Below are 15,015 nucleotides of genomic sequence, written 5' to 3'. Positions count from 1 at the left end.
TGCAATGATGAAAAGGTTTTACTTTTGCAGGCCTTGATTTACTGGCAATCAAAATAGCAATCAAATTTGTTATTCAGAAAAAAAACCTACCATAAAATCTGGGAGGGATGGGCAGACCACAGAAGACAACTCCCCTTCAGCAGTGGCGTTGCCTGAACCTGGGACACAGCACGTGGGACTCGTTCTGAAATGGTACTTTTAATGATGTGTTTGTAGCTAAATAGTGTTCTTTGTTTGAAGGAGCAATGTTCATCAGTGGCCTCTTATTGTATATTGTGCTATTGTGCCCAATGTGGGTGGTGTTTCGTACGTAAAAAACACGCCCACAAGTCAAACTCCCACAATGTGCCAATATCGCATGCAAAAACATCTCTCGTTCTCTTGATGCGCATTTCTAGTAAACACAGAAAATATGTTTTTATCTAGTACTGCTGCAAAGCATTAATTTGGTCAAGCATTTCAATGAAAAAAACCGAGTAATGTTTGTTTTGAGCAGACAATGGATTTATGTATTATGTTGGACAAGTGGATTTCTTTACCGGACAAGTAAATTTAAGTGACATTTTGCCCCTTGCCCTAGTGCATTGTAAAAAAATATTCTACACCCTTAACAAAGCTTGCAGTCCCGTGTGGCCTTCAGATCTAACTGGTGCAGTCATCACAGACACTGGTATCAAGCACCAACCCAAGGCACCAGAGACCTATTTTGTGAGGGTCTACCGCAGACATCCGCTTGCAACAGTCCCGACAGGGCCTTAAGTCCTGTTAGAATCCCAGGTGTTTGGCACACCCTTGGAGGTGTAACTAGTTTTAAAGACTATATTGGTACCCCATTGGTTCGCGGAAGGGGGGGGGGGGGGGGGGGGGGAGTGAGAAAGTGGGTTTCTGTTGCAGTAACCCCCCCTTTTTTTTTTCCTAATAGCTGATGCACTTTTCCTTGTTGTGCCCTGGGCTCCTGCCAATCAGGTGCCCAGGGCCTATGTTCCTTCCTTAAAACACACAAACTCCCAATTGGCAAACCCTGGCCACATGTCAGCCCCTGGTAAATGGTACCCTAGGTACCCAGGGCCTTGTGACCAGGGAAGGCCTCTAAGGGCTGCAGCACTCATTGTGCCACCCTTAGAGGCCCTGTACCCTAACACACACACACTGCCCTTGCAGGCTGAGTGTCTGGGTGCAGAACAAAACAGAGAGTCGACATGGCACACATCTCTGTGTGCCATGCCCATCACCTACACTGCCAAGGCATATGCCAGCCACCCCTCTGGCTGGGTGCCTTATGCCTATGGTGTGGGCACAGGAGCAGGAGCCCTGTGCCCCTACAGTACCCAGGTCCATTCCTGGGCACTGTAAGTACAGTGCTGCCTTTTACAAGTACATGGTGCTGAGAGCTCGTCAAACACGAACTCCACAGCACCATAATGGCAACACTGAAGACTGGGAAGTTTATATCAAACTTCTCAGCACATTAAACCCACACTGATGCCAGTGTGGGATTTAATGTACTAAGCACCCAGAGGGCATCTTAGAGATGCCCCCTTACAGCTAACCTACAATCCACGTCTGCTCTGAGGCTGCCCAGGCTGCCACACAGCAGACACGTTGCTGGACCCCTGGGTGGGAGAGCCCCTGCTCTCCCGGGCCTGCAACAATGCACATCATGGGTGAGGTGAGAAATCTCCTCCCCCAGGATGAGCAAAGGGAAGCTTCAAAGGCATGCCGCCAGTTGGAGTTTCCCCAGGCCACTGCAACCCCCCACTCTGGCAGGAAGCTTGGCCGGAAACCCCATACAAGGACAGGGGATGTGCCAGCCTGCCCACCCCACCCCTCAGGTGGGGGAGGCGAGGTGAAGCACATCTCCGGGCTCTCGCCATCTTGAAGATGGGAGGCCCTACCCTATCAGGATTAGGCTACTGCCCCCCTCCCACAGGAGAGAGGCAGGATAGGGGGTGTACCCACCCCAGGACAAGGACCCATTGGTCCCTGGCCTTCACCTACCTGTAACGCCCCTAAATCTAGTATTTAGGGGCCCCCTGAACCTTCCTTCCCCAGATCCCAGATTCGAAACTACAAGAAGAGCAAGAAGAACAAAGACCTGCCCTGCAGCTGCTAAAAAGAGGAAGACACCAACTGCTTTGGCCCCAGTCCTACCGGCCTGTCGACCCTCGAACCTGCTCCTGCTTCAGCGCGGCATCTCTTGTGGCCAGCAACCTCAAAAACCCCGGAGGACCTGGCTACCTTTGAACTCTAAAGCCCCTGGGACTCCCACGAGTAGAGGCTCTACTCAAGAAACCTATTTGCTATCCCTGGCACCAGCTCGGGACCGCGGACCCAACACACTCTGCACCAGCCAAGCCTGGCCAGTGCCGGAGTGGACAAAGACCCAGAGGACGACCCCACGGCGACTGTGACCCAGAGTCCGGCACCCAAGGACCCCCCTCGACATCCCGGAAGAAGCCTGCAGCCTCAGAACCAAGTGCCACCCCAGCCGCGATCAACCAGAGGGTAAGATTCCCGACGTCAAAAGGCACCCCTGCACCCGGCGCCCTGCGACCCCCTGTGCCCAATCCCGGGGCACCCACCTAACCTACAACTACCCAACTTACCTCTCGAAGTGGTGGTGGCACCTGAAACGTCCTCGTCCCCGAGCCTGCAGCCTCTTTCCAAACCGGAACATTCCCATTGATTTCCATTGAGCGCCCTAAGGCTCAAAAGCACCCTGCACCCAGCCGCCCGAGTGGCCCTGGCAGTGCCCTCTCTACACTAACCTACTTCCCCACTTGCCCTGAGTAAGTGACCAGGAGCCCAGCTCCCACAGCCGCGTGGCTTGCCAGACAGCAGCCACCAACCAAGGCCCCCCTATCCCTCTTAGGATAACATTGGGCCCAACTCTCTCTGCACCCGGCCGTCCTGAAACCGCTGAGGGTGAACCAACTGTACCTACCTGACACTGGGGGACCCCTGAGTCCATGCCCGGAATTTCAACACTACCAGTCGAGTACTTACCCTTAAACCGCTAACTTCGTTTTCCTCATAGGGTAACATTGACTGACTTTTTCTTCAAAAATCTTCTAAGTGTTAACTTTTCAAAACTGCAAAAATTCACCAAAAATCAGCCAAGTGACAAAAACGAATTTACTCACCTGCTCCTAGGTGAGCTCCCAGTGCTGGATCTTGGTGCCCAGCCCTGACTCTGAAAAGTGTTCACAACTATACTTACCTCTAACTCATTTTTCTCCCATAGGAAACCATTGTCTGCTTTTCTGTGAAATTTCTTCTAAGTGTCTACTTTTGCAAATTTGAAATATTCTTTTAAAATCGTACCATTTCTGCAAACGAAATTACTTACCTGCTTTTGATAAGGACCCCAGTCTTGGGTCTAGGCACCCAGTCCTGGATTATTAAAGTAACGATAAAGTACTCTACCTGCAATTGGAATTTCTTGCCATAGAGATCCATTGAATGTTTTCTGTGAAATATTTTCTAAGTGCTAACTTTTGAAATAGCTAAATATTATTTAAAAATCATTACAGTTATTAAGTCGACTTTCATCACTTGATTCTGAATACTGACCCCAGGCTGGTTCTAGGAGCCAGACCTGGAATTCCAAAAGTAATCTGAAAAGTAACTTATTACAAGATAACCTGAATTTACCATTGAGCTCAATGCATTGTTATGTTTAGGAAATAGGATTGTTTATTGCAACCAACTGTGACTGTTTACAAAAATCCATTGCTTATTGCAAAAGTATTTATATTCAATCTCTCATTCTGAGAAAAGTATATTTTTATTCCCTTTGTGGTTCTAAAAATAAAACAAGCATATATTTTATATATATAAACCATTGGCCTAGAGTTCAGTTATTGAGTGTGTGAAACCATTTGCTGACTGAGTGTGTACAATAAATGCTTTACACTGTCCTCAGGTACTGCCTTACTGCTCGACCAAGCTACCACTTTTGAGAGTAAGGTCATACCTAACTTTGACCTCTATCAGCCTCTGGGGGACTGTGGACTCTGTACACCCTGTACCCATTAGGGAACAGTATATACAGAGCCACTTTCTCACAGGGAGGAAATCGAGAATTTAAGAACTGGTGCTGGTTTGCATACATACACCAGGATACTAACTTAAAATGTTAGAATGGTACGAACAGCTGCTTGTTCTTCAGACCTTCAAATGGAATTCACAATTTAAACATCTTTTCATGGAGCCACTCAACTAACTCAAGGGTCCAAGTTAAAAAGAAAAAAAGCTTAAAGGTGGAGTATGGGTCCATGTGGATAGTAGGTTCAAAGGGGGGGGTATAGTGAATAGTTTCAAGCATTGCTTGAAAACTAAAGACTTTAAAAGAACAAGTTCAATATTCTGAACACAATGTCGGGTGAAAACAAGCATGTGAATCTACAACATGCTGCAAGCCTACTTAGGTCACTATCCTGGAAATTAGGCACATCTGGACATTCTGCCCTTTACTAGACAACCCTAATAAAGAAACTACTCATGCCAATACTGTAGAAAAAAACATTAATTAAGGTAACTATCTACAACTTACCCCAAACGTATGCAGGACAGCCCCCTTAAATGCATCAATCAGTCGAAGAAACCCTCCATTTGTAGAAATAAGGATAAGCTTGCCATCATTGCTGAACTTCAGCCCAGTCCACTCAGAGGTACGCTCATATGGCATTTTAAAGGTTGCAAACGGACCCTGCACAAAACAAATATAAGATTATGGAAAGAAGACACAAGGGATTCTTAAAAATCAAAATATAAGATTTAAAGTATACAATGGTTCGAATATCAATCTTAAACAGTTCTGCTAAAAGCAAGATTGTGCAAGCAACTCAAATGAGACAAAGCATTGGCACAGCTAACAGTTCTAATCATGGGTACCTTTTTGAATTTGCCAATCCCTTTTAGCGATTATGTACACCATTGGCAGAAAGCATTTCTTGCCAATGCTTTGCAGCATGGCAAAAAGTGAGCGGGGATTTTGAATTTCTCTTTTTTTTTTAGTGCAATGGTATGGCAGTGCCAATTTGTAGGCATGCACGTTCATTATAACATATGTATGCAGATCTCAGATAGAAAGAAAAAGTAGTAAAAAATAAGGGAGGATGGTAAAAGCAGCAGACAAAATGGAGCAACACCGAAGGAGAGAGGAGAAACGCAGAATGAGAAGAAAAAACAGGGGAAAGGGATAAATACGTGTGAGAACAATAGTGTGTGTAAGGAGGGGGGCACAAGAGGGAGACAGCTGGAAAATATTCACTCACAAAGAAAATAAAGATTCCTGAAAGTGAGCTGTGAAGGCATGGAAGCCAGCCAATCACAGAGAAGGTAAGAAGCTACACTCCAGTGGAGGGACAATCAAGTCGGACAAGCCAGGACAAGGCAAACCATCTAATAAGAAGTAACCCTAATGAGAGTGACAAAGTCAACTAATTGTAAGAAACGGGTCATGTGTAAGGCCTTGTAATTTGCTGTTAAGCCCACAACAGGTCTCTTGCAATCAAATAGCAAGCTAGCAGTGTCTGGTTAGCTAGACTTAAAAATGCAGATGGGCAGACTCCTTACAGCGTCCTGTACAGTGGGTTGTCCATTTGCTCTCCATCACTAATATTTTCCTAAAGAATGATGGGCTTCTAACACACGAGTTTACTGGCATTCAGCACCCCATCCCTCCCTTATTTGCAGCATATACCCAAAAAGGTCTTTCAAAACCAGACTGCTGCCTTGTCAGGCAGGCTCTGACCTAAAATAAATATATGTTAACAGATTATGGAGAAACAGATTAATCAATTGCACCTTTACAGAGATAATAAATATCCATGTATGTAACAAAATGAAGTGGTGATTGGTCAGCCTATTAAAGTAGCTTCTGGCTAACAATAGCATCTGAAAGCAAATCCTTCACCACTACTTATAAAAAAGTACTTTTTTTCCCATTGGCTCTTAGTCATAAGGATCCCTCAAGGTTCATGCCATGACTAGAGCACAGGTAAGACAGGAGGAACAAAGTTGTATATAAATGTGAACAAGCCAATAAATTAACATTGAGAGCCAAGCCAGAGCCAAGCAAAGAGCTACTCTGGCTACAAGGGCCTGTGAAAGAGCCAAGCCTTTGAACAATTTGGCATATAAATCATACAGACAAGTAAAAATATGATAAGTGTCAACATTTAAAAGTGTACTACTTAAGCATGCAGCAGCCTTAAAATATTTTAAGAGCCAACATTTAAATAAAGAGTACTACTTAAGCATGCAGAAGCCTTTCACAGTAGTACATCAGATTGCATCACTGCATTGAGAGTTAGTAAAAGTGAGAGGTTTTTAAACAAACTTGAGAAACATTCTTGCCCCTGTAATGACAATGCTATTAGTGAACTGAGAGGCAAGTCAGTTGTCATGTGTACCCTATATGTGGCCTAGATTCTTATTTTAATGGAGCAGCATTATGGTCCATTAAAACAAACACAAGAGGTTTTTGGTCAAGCACACACAGCTCACTTATTGTAAGGTGGTCTCATATGTAATGTAAAAAAAACAAAAAAAGGCGACCCAGTGAAATAAAGTATTTGCTTAGGACCATAAAATTTGGTCAAGGAGGGAAGTAGATAATGTTAACAGCGATCCAGTTCTACACTGCAATCATGCCACAAGAAGGGTGTTCTCTTTCTCACATCAAAGGTTAATGCTCTGGAATACAAGATTAGAGCATGGTTGACTGGCAGAAAGCATATTCTATTTTTGGCAGTGTTACATAGCACAAACCTTGGCCAAGGACATAAGAGCATTTCATAACGGACACAGAATATATTGCAAGTCTAGTGGCCCTTCTTATAATCCAAGTGCCCATCAAAGGAATTTTCATCCTAGAGATAAGTGAATAGCCCTGTTTAAGAGTGTGGGATCCCAGACATCATGGATGGGCACACACAAACTCAAATGTAAGGGAATATCTGCAGATGAAATTGGCTGCATTTCATTTATTTTGTAAAATGAAGGAGAAAACACAGAATAAAAAAAAGCATTGGCATTGCCAATAGGTCTCGGTTTTGGGACCTTATAAGTATTTAGTTATGCAACACAATATCCTTGGTGCAACAACATCAGCTGTTGCATGGCTAAACCTTGTACCTTATAAGTGTTTAGCCATGCAACAGTTGATTTTGTTGCACCAAGGATATTGTGCTGCATAATGAATATGCTACTTACCAGTATGCATCTGTTCTTGGCATGTAGGGCTGCTGACATTCATATCTGTGCATAGATCGCCGCCTAGTGTTGGGTCCGGATGTTTGCACGTTGTTGTCCTGGAAGAGTCTTCGAAGTATCACGAGATAGGTGACTCCTCCCCTGGACCACAGTGCGCATGGGCATCCTCTCCATCCTTAGATTGTTGTTCGCCAATGTGGCAGTGATGGAGTAGATACAGTAAGTGATGACCATGCTATACAGTAAGTCTGAGAGCTGCAGCTGCTACAGGCGCCGGGGAGGAGGGTGGGCGATATGAATGTCAGCAGCCCTACATGCCAAGAACAGATGCATACTGGTAAGTAGCATATTCAGTTCGAGGCATGTGGGCTGCTGAATTCATATCTGTGCCTAGAATACATAGCAGTACCTCCTATTAGCAGCGGCTACCAGTGCCAGCTGCAGCAGTCTGAAAAAGAGTTTTGAGAACAGCCTGTCCTACAGCTGCCTGCTGTTTTGAGTGTACATCTACACAGTAGTGTTTGGTAAATGTATGTATAGTGGACCATGTGGCTGCTCTACATATTTCCTGTAAAGGAATGTTTCCCAGGAAAGCCATGGACGCCCCCAACTTACGTGTTGAGTGGGCTCGTGGGGGAATCGTTAATGTGCGTTTAGCCTTTTGATAGCAAATTTGAATACATTTAACGATCCATCTGGCTATACCTGCTTTGGAAATGGCGTTGCCCTTGTGTTGTGGAGAAAAGGCAACGAAAAGTTGTTTTGTCTTCCTAAAGTCCTTAGTTCTGTCTATATAGTACATGAGGGCCCTCTTTACATCTAGTGTATGGAGCTTTCTCTCAGCGACATTTTGTGGATTCTGAAAGAAAACAGGCAGTTCAATAGTTTGATTCATGTGGAACTGCGATATTACTTTAGGCATGAATTTGGGGTTGGTACGTAGTACGACCCTGTTTGCGTGAACCTGTATGAATGGCTCTTGAATGGTTAGTGCCTGGAGTTCACTAACTCTTCTTAACGAAGTGATTGCTACTAGGAAAGCTACTTTCCAGGTGAGGAATTGAATCTCACATGAATGGAGAGGTTCGAAGGGTGGACCCATCAGTCTGGTGAGGACCAAGTTGAGGTTCCACACCGGTGCTGGTGGGTGTCTTGGGGGAATTACTCGTTCAAGTTCCTCCAAGAAAACTTTGATGGCAGGCACTCTGAATAAAGAGAGGTGCTGCCTGTTCCGGAGATAGGCTGCTATTGCGGTCAAATGGATACGTATTGAGGTGTATGCCAGATTGCATCGGTATAGGTGTAAGAGGTAACAGATTATGTTTTGAATGGATGCGTCTAGCGGGTTAATGTCATTGTTGTTGCAATAAATGACAAACCTCTTCCATTTAGCTGCATAGCAAGCTCTGGTAGTGGGTCTCCTGGCCTCCTTGACGATCTCCATACAGTCAGGTGGCAGGTTTAGATAGCCAAACTCTAAGACTTCAGGAGCCAGATTGCCAGGTTCAGCTGTTGCGGATCTGGGTGCTGAATTTCGCCATGGTTCTGCGTTGAGTGCAGGTTTGATCCGCAGCCTTTGATGCGGCACCACGGAAAGTTCTAGAAAGGTGGTGTACCATGGCTGGCGCGCCCATGTGGGAGCAACTAGGATGAGTGTCAGTGAGTGCTGTCGCAGTTTGCGTGCCACCAGCGGTATTAATGGCGCTGGGGGAAAAGCGTACGCAAATCTGCCGGACCAGTTCATCCATATCGCATTGCCCTGCGACTGTGGATGTGGGAACCTGGCGGCAAAGCTTTGGCATTTTGCGTTTGTTTGTGGCGAATAGGTCTATTTCTGGATGACCCCACTGTTGGAAGTACGGTTGGAGTACTGACGGGTGTAGCTCCCACTCGTGCATCTGGTGGCTGTGTCTGCTGAGCAGATCCGCCATCTGGTTGTCCTTGCCGGGGAGGTGCTCCGCCATGAGGAATATGTTCCTCTGAATGGCCCACTTCCACATGCTCTGAGCCAGATGAGAACTGTGGAGAGTGTGTTCCTCCCTGCTTCTGTATGTAGTACATGGCAGTTATGTTGTCTGTCCGGATCAACACGACTTTGTTGCATAAGTGTACTTTGAATGCCTTCATGGCTAGGAAGATTGCCATCAGTTCCAGAAAGTTGATGTGCATCTTTTGTTGCGTTGTCCATAGTCCCTGCACTGTGTAAGTGAGTACATGAGCTCCCCATCCCTGGAGAGAGGCGTCCGCCGTCAGTAATATTTGTGGAACAGGCTCTTGGAACGGTCGGCCCTTGCAAAGGTTTTGTGGATTCCACCAATGCAGAGAGTTGTATGCCCGACCGCTCACCAACACTAGGTCTTTTAATTGCCCGTGAGCCTGATTCCATTGACGTGCTAAGCACTCCTGAAGCGGGCGCATATGTAGTCTCGCGTGCGGGACTATGAAAATGCAGGAGGCCATCATGCCTATCAACTGCATGAACACTCGCGCAGGAAGGGAGTGTTGAGGTTTGAACTTTGAGATCAGCAGTTGCATGCTGTTGATCCTCACTAAATTTGGCTGAGCTGTGGCTGCCAGAATGTTTATGGTCGCGCCCAGGTACTGTCGTACGTGTGCGGGTTGGAGATGTGATTTTGGGTAATTTAGTGAGAATCCCCGACTGTGAAGAAGGTGAATGGTGAGGGACATGTGGCTGGCACATTGCTGGGCTGACTTTGCCTGAACAAGCCAGTCGTCCAGGTAAGGGTAGACGTGAATATGTTGTCTCCGTAGATGTGCAGCCACTGTTGCTAGGCACTTGGTGAAAACCCTGGGTGCTGTTACTCCAAAGGGGAGAACTTTGAATTGATAGTGATGTACCTGAATAGTGAACCTGAGATATTTCCTGTGTGAAGGGTGTATGGGTATGTGGAAATACGCATCTTTTAGGTCCAGTGTGGCTAGGAAGTCTCCCTGACTGAGTAGCGGGAGAACCTGCTGTAGGGTGAGCATATGGAAATGCTCTGAGAGAATGTATTGGTTGAGGGGTCTCAGGTCTAGTATAGGTCTGAGCGACCCGTCCTTTTTTGGGATTAAGAAGTACAGAGAGTACACCCCTGTCCCCTGCTGGTTGACGGGCACGACCTCTATTGCACCCTTTTGCAGCATACTTAGCACTTCCTGCTGCAATAATGCTAAGTGCTCTACGTACATAGGACGGTGCTTTGGCGGTATGTTGGGTGGAGTGGGAGGTTAATTCGAGACAGTAACCGTGCTGGATAATGTCCCTGACCCACCCGTCTGTGGTGATGGTGTTTCACGTGGACAGGAACCGCTGGAGTCTCCCCCCGACAGGTGTTATGTGGTCGGGGAGGAAGGGAGAGGGCGTCACGGTTTGTTTTTGGGGGAGGACCTGGTGTTGCCGTACCCACGTCCTCTGCCCTTGGTGCTGGAGCCACGATATCCACCTCTGTTGGTTTTATCGTAGGTACTCTGTGTGCCCCCTTTAGTGTATTGCTGCTGTGACCCCTGGCCTCTAGCTGCTCCTCTATTCCCGGGGCGACGAAAGGAGCCACTACGAAATTGCTGCGTTTGCAGAGCCCCCATTGACTTCGCAGTGTCATTCTTTATTTTTTCTAAGGTGGTGTCAACTTCTGGGCCGAATAAGTAGTCGGGGTTGACTGGTTGATTCAGGATGTTGTTTTGAATCTCTGGTTTGAATCCTGAGATCCTTAACCAAGCGTGGCGGCATAACATGACGCTGGTGTTAATTGCCCTCGCTGCTGTGTCGGCAGCATCCAGTGCACACTTAATGGATGCGTTGGTAAGGAGTTGTCCCTCTCTGATGAGGAGCTCCGCTGCCTCTTTGTATTCATCTGGCAGATGCTGGAGTAGCGATTCAAGTGTGTCGTAGTGGGAGCGATCATAGCGGGCCAGGAGGGCCTGTGTATTGGCAATGCGCCAGATGTTTGCTGCTTGAGCTGCAATTCTTTTGCCAGAGGTCTCCAGCACCTTGGACTCCTTGTCTGGGGGAGGAGCATCACCTGTCGTTTGCGAGCGTTAGCAACCACCATGGAGTCCAGAGGCAACTGACCTCTAATGTACATAGGGTCACCGGGCGCAGGCTTGTATTTTTTGTCAATCCTCTGGTTTAGCACCCGTGTCCTGGTTGCTTCTTTGAAAATGTCCTTTGCACGTTTGAGAACACCTTTTAACATGGGCAAAGTTTTGACAGTTCTCTCGGAGGAGGCGAAAGTGTCCACTAAGAAGTCTTCCTCAACAGTGTCAGAGTGGAGTTGTACTCCATGATTGGTGGCAGCACGTTCAATGAGGGCATTGAAGGCAGCAGTGTCCTCTGTGGGAGATGTTTTTGCGCTGTAAAGCTGCGTGTCCTGGGTATCTGGCGCGGTACCCTGGTCTGTAGGGTCATCCCATGCTTGATCTGGGTCCTGCTGCTCATCAGGATCAGCATCCCCAGGGTAGGTGGTATCATCACCCATGTAGTCCTCCACTGCGTCTGTTTCGGAAGGCGTAAGTGAAAAGGACTGGGGAACCGGATATGAGGTTTGTAAGCGTTCATACAGAACCGGTTCCGACTCTGCTGGCAGTTTGTGCTTTAGAGGTATTCTGTAGGAGTCCAAGCCCTTTTCTGGCGTGATCTTCCGTTTGCGGAGCATCAGTCTGCCAGTGTCGGCATCGATGAATTGTGGCTGTGAAGGCTCAGAAGGTGAGTGTCCAGTAGATGGGGACTGTGTCTGTAGGACACGTGTCCGGATCTCGAACATCTTCGGCGCCGTGGATGGCGGCAAACCAAAAGTGATGTTGGTGGGCGCCGAGGGTGCGTTTGGAGCCTTGTTAGTGTCGGTGCCCGACGTGGATTGGAGGGCTGCCCGTTCACTGATGCGTTGCAACGACGCCACGACTTGTCGCACCGAGAACGCTGAAGGTTCTTTGGTGCCGGTCAGTACCGTGGAGGCAGGCGTCGACCGCTTTGGAGCCACAGGGTCATCGAGCCGAAGAGAGGTATCAGCGGTTGTCAGAGTCGATGATTTGGCGTGTGTGCTGCAGTCTTCGAAGGGGACGCAGATGGAGTGGCCATTTTGACTTTGGTGGTCGGGGCAGATTGCTTCGGTGCCAGGGGCCGAGGCGCTTTCGCGGGACCGAGGGCCTTCCTTTTCGGGTCGGTACCGATATCCGCTGCAGCGAGTTCGGCGCCGAAATCCCCCTTTGTGCGTTCGGAGCAGACGGTCTTTGTTGGCATCGAAGGAGTGGAGGTCTTCGATGGCTTCGAGCCAATCATGGCCAGTTTCACTTTTGGTTTCGGTGGAACTGGTGCGACGATTGTTTTCGGTTTCGTAGAAGGGAATCCAGTCGTCTTTGGTAATAATGGCTCGTGTTGGATGTTCGAGGCCGAGCCCGAAGGCGGGGCCGAAGAACTTTGGGATTGATCTTGGGTAAGGCCCGGAGGCGATCCCTCGACCTGAGCCGTAGAATGACGCACTTTAACGGACTCCGTATCGACGGATAGGCCTGGCTCTTCGTTAGAGCTATCCTCTTCGGCCCCAAAGGCCTCATCGTAGTCTCCTACCTCGTCGACGGCTTCTTCCCTGTGAAAAAGCACTTAATCGGCGTCTTCCGATCGGGACTCGTATTCGGAAGCGGGGCTGGAGTTTACTTCTTCCATGCTCTCTACATCCTCGGTGCTGAAGATGTTGGCCGGGGCAGGCGCCGATTGCTGCGCCTCTAATCTCGCTGCCCGTCGATTCCGGAGAGTCTTCTTCGATCGGAATCGGGCACAGGCCATACATTTCGATTCGTCGTGATCCGGCGAGAGACATTTGTTGCATACCGGGTGGACGTCGATGTGTGGGTATTTTGCGTGGCAGACAGGACACCGTTTGAATGGGGTCCTCGATTCCATCGTCGAAGTAAGGTCAATGTTCGGACCAAACGGATCCGAAAAGCTGGAAGAAGTTTCTAAACTAATCCAGAAAGCAGTCGATACCGAACGGGAACAGTACCGATGAAAAATAAAGGCCTTTTGGCCTTAGACTAAATTTTCCTAACTTGAGCTAAGATAAGCACATCCGAACCCAATGGCGGAAAAAAACAATCTAAAGATGGAAAGGATGCCCATTCGCGCTGTGGTCCAGGGGAGGAGTCACCTATCTCGTGATACTTCGAAGACTCTTCCAGGAAAACAACGTGCAAACATCCGGTCCCAACACTAGGCGGCGATCTATGCACAGATATGAATTCAGCAGCCCACATGCCTCGAACCTAAATACTTATAAGGTCCCAAAAGCGAGACCCATTGGCAATGCCAATGCTTAAGAAACTGCCACACGCTTCTAAAAGAAATGGACTGGAGCACAGAATGGTTAGGAATTATACCTCCCTTAAGTACGATAGGAGAAAACGTTTGTGTTGATATTACGTAGAGATCGAAAGCCACTACAGCAGGGATTTTACAGCACTTGCTGCTCACAGCCCACAGCGTAGCTCCACGTTGCTCAGCTATTGTAATGCCCGCATGGTACAAGACAACAATGCAACACCCGTTAAACACAAGCTCATACACCCACCCAAACAATGAACCCGAGAACGTTCACGCACTGGATTTCTGAAACCCATCTAATAAGCTTGGTCCTGGATCAATTAAGGAAGCTTGTGATCGTGCTTGGTCTTCACCAGGCCACAGATACAACCTCCCAACTAGCGGCCGAGTGATATTAATACATAGGTCCCAGCCATGCTACTGAAGTGTTCAACTGTTCATCCTGACAAACAACAAAACCCCATACCACCGAAGAAATCGATTTCACCTACCTGGAGGGAACGGTTGGCGTTTGCCACAGAAACCTGTCTGCTGTAATAGTATAACGAAGCAAGGGCCCTTCTATTGTAGAGTTCCAGCTCAGTCTAGAACGACTCACATTTGTTGACAGAGACCTGGTCTGGGGGCACCAATGGCAGGACTGGCTCTGGGGCATGCAGATATATGGAATACAAGTCTGCTACCGGGGTAAGAGGGAGCATTGTAAAGAGCAACCCAGAAAGGAAACTAATACGGAAGAGGGAGTGTGTCTAAAGGTCTGATCGATTATGAAACGAACAGAACGTACACAACCGCTTAGTCCCTTCCCTATTTTTGTCGTTTGTCCCAGAATGTCCTTGCTCCCATTGGGAAAGTGCTCAGTGAGGCTTGTGCCTGTGTATACGCCAGTGAGGAGTCTGTGTTCAATTGTGCTGTTTGAAAGTTCTCCTCTTAAAAAGCACACACAAGACCCCATTTGTTTTATTTTAGACTTATCAAAGTGTGCGTTGCACTCTGGAATGTAAGGCGTGCCTTGGTGTGGCCTCTCACTGGAAGTCCATTGTTGCAGCTAAAGTTGACGCAGATCCCAGGGGGGCCTCGTGAAAGACCTACGTTGGCGCCTCTTTTCTCATCGAAGACCCCCGATTTCCAGTCATATAATGTTATTGTTTGCTTGAGTGTCATCGCGTAATAGCACTGTGCACAGCACAGATAAAGGTGATCGTGACAATGCACATATAGTCCACTGCTCCGCTTTACAACAAAAAATGAAAAGCACAGTCCGTGTGGGACATTGGTTCAGAGACATGGCGCTTTATGTGGTGACCGGCAAAGAGGCGGTCGACTTGGGAACAGCTGCTGCTCTTCCTGCATAGGGACGGGAGCCTGATTACTGCAAAAGTGCAGCGTCACCTGGGCTGCGACCGAGGAGGAGAGAATCCCTGCCCACAGAACCGACGCCGTTCAGCAGAAACGGCAATGCTAAAAGTAGCCGGAGC

At 47.7% G+C, this 15,015-nt stretch overlaps 1 protein-coding gene across 3 annotated transcripts in view; it reads right to left on the bottom strand.

Moving 5' to 3' along the window:
* WDR82 (WD repeat domain 82) overlaps positions 1 to 15,015 on the bottom strand; it is a 218,149-nt gene that overhangs the window by 72,355 nt on the left and 130,779 nt on the right. For 2 of the 3 annotated variants that reach the window (XM_085624801.1, XM_085624800.1), the window contains one exon: positions 4,556 to 4,711. The exons of the other annotated variant lie outside the window; for it this stretch is intronic. In XM_085624801.1, the coding sequence (XP_085480927.1) occupies positions 4,556 to 4,711 (156 nt within the window). The remainder of the gene's footprint in view (positions 1 to 4,555; positions 4,712 to 15,015) is intronic. 3 annotated transcript variants of the gene reach the window in all.

Source organism: Triturus cristatus, chromosome 9, assembly GCF_964204655.1.
Source record: "Triturus cristatus chromosome 9, aTriCri1.1, whole genome shotgun sequence".
NCBI classification, from domain to species: domain Eukaryota; kingdom Metazoa; phylum Chordata; class Amphibia; order Caudata; family Salamandridae; genus Triturus; species Triturus cristatus.
Note: the sequence above shows the minus strand (reverse complement) of the source record. Positions and strands in the feature narration are given on the sequence as shown.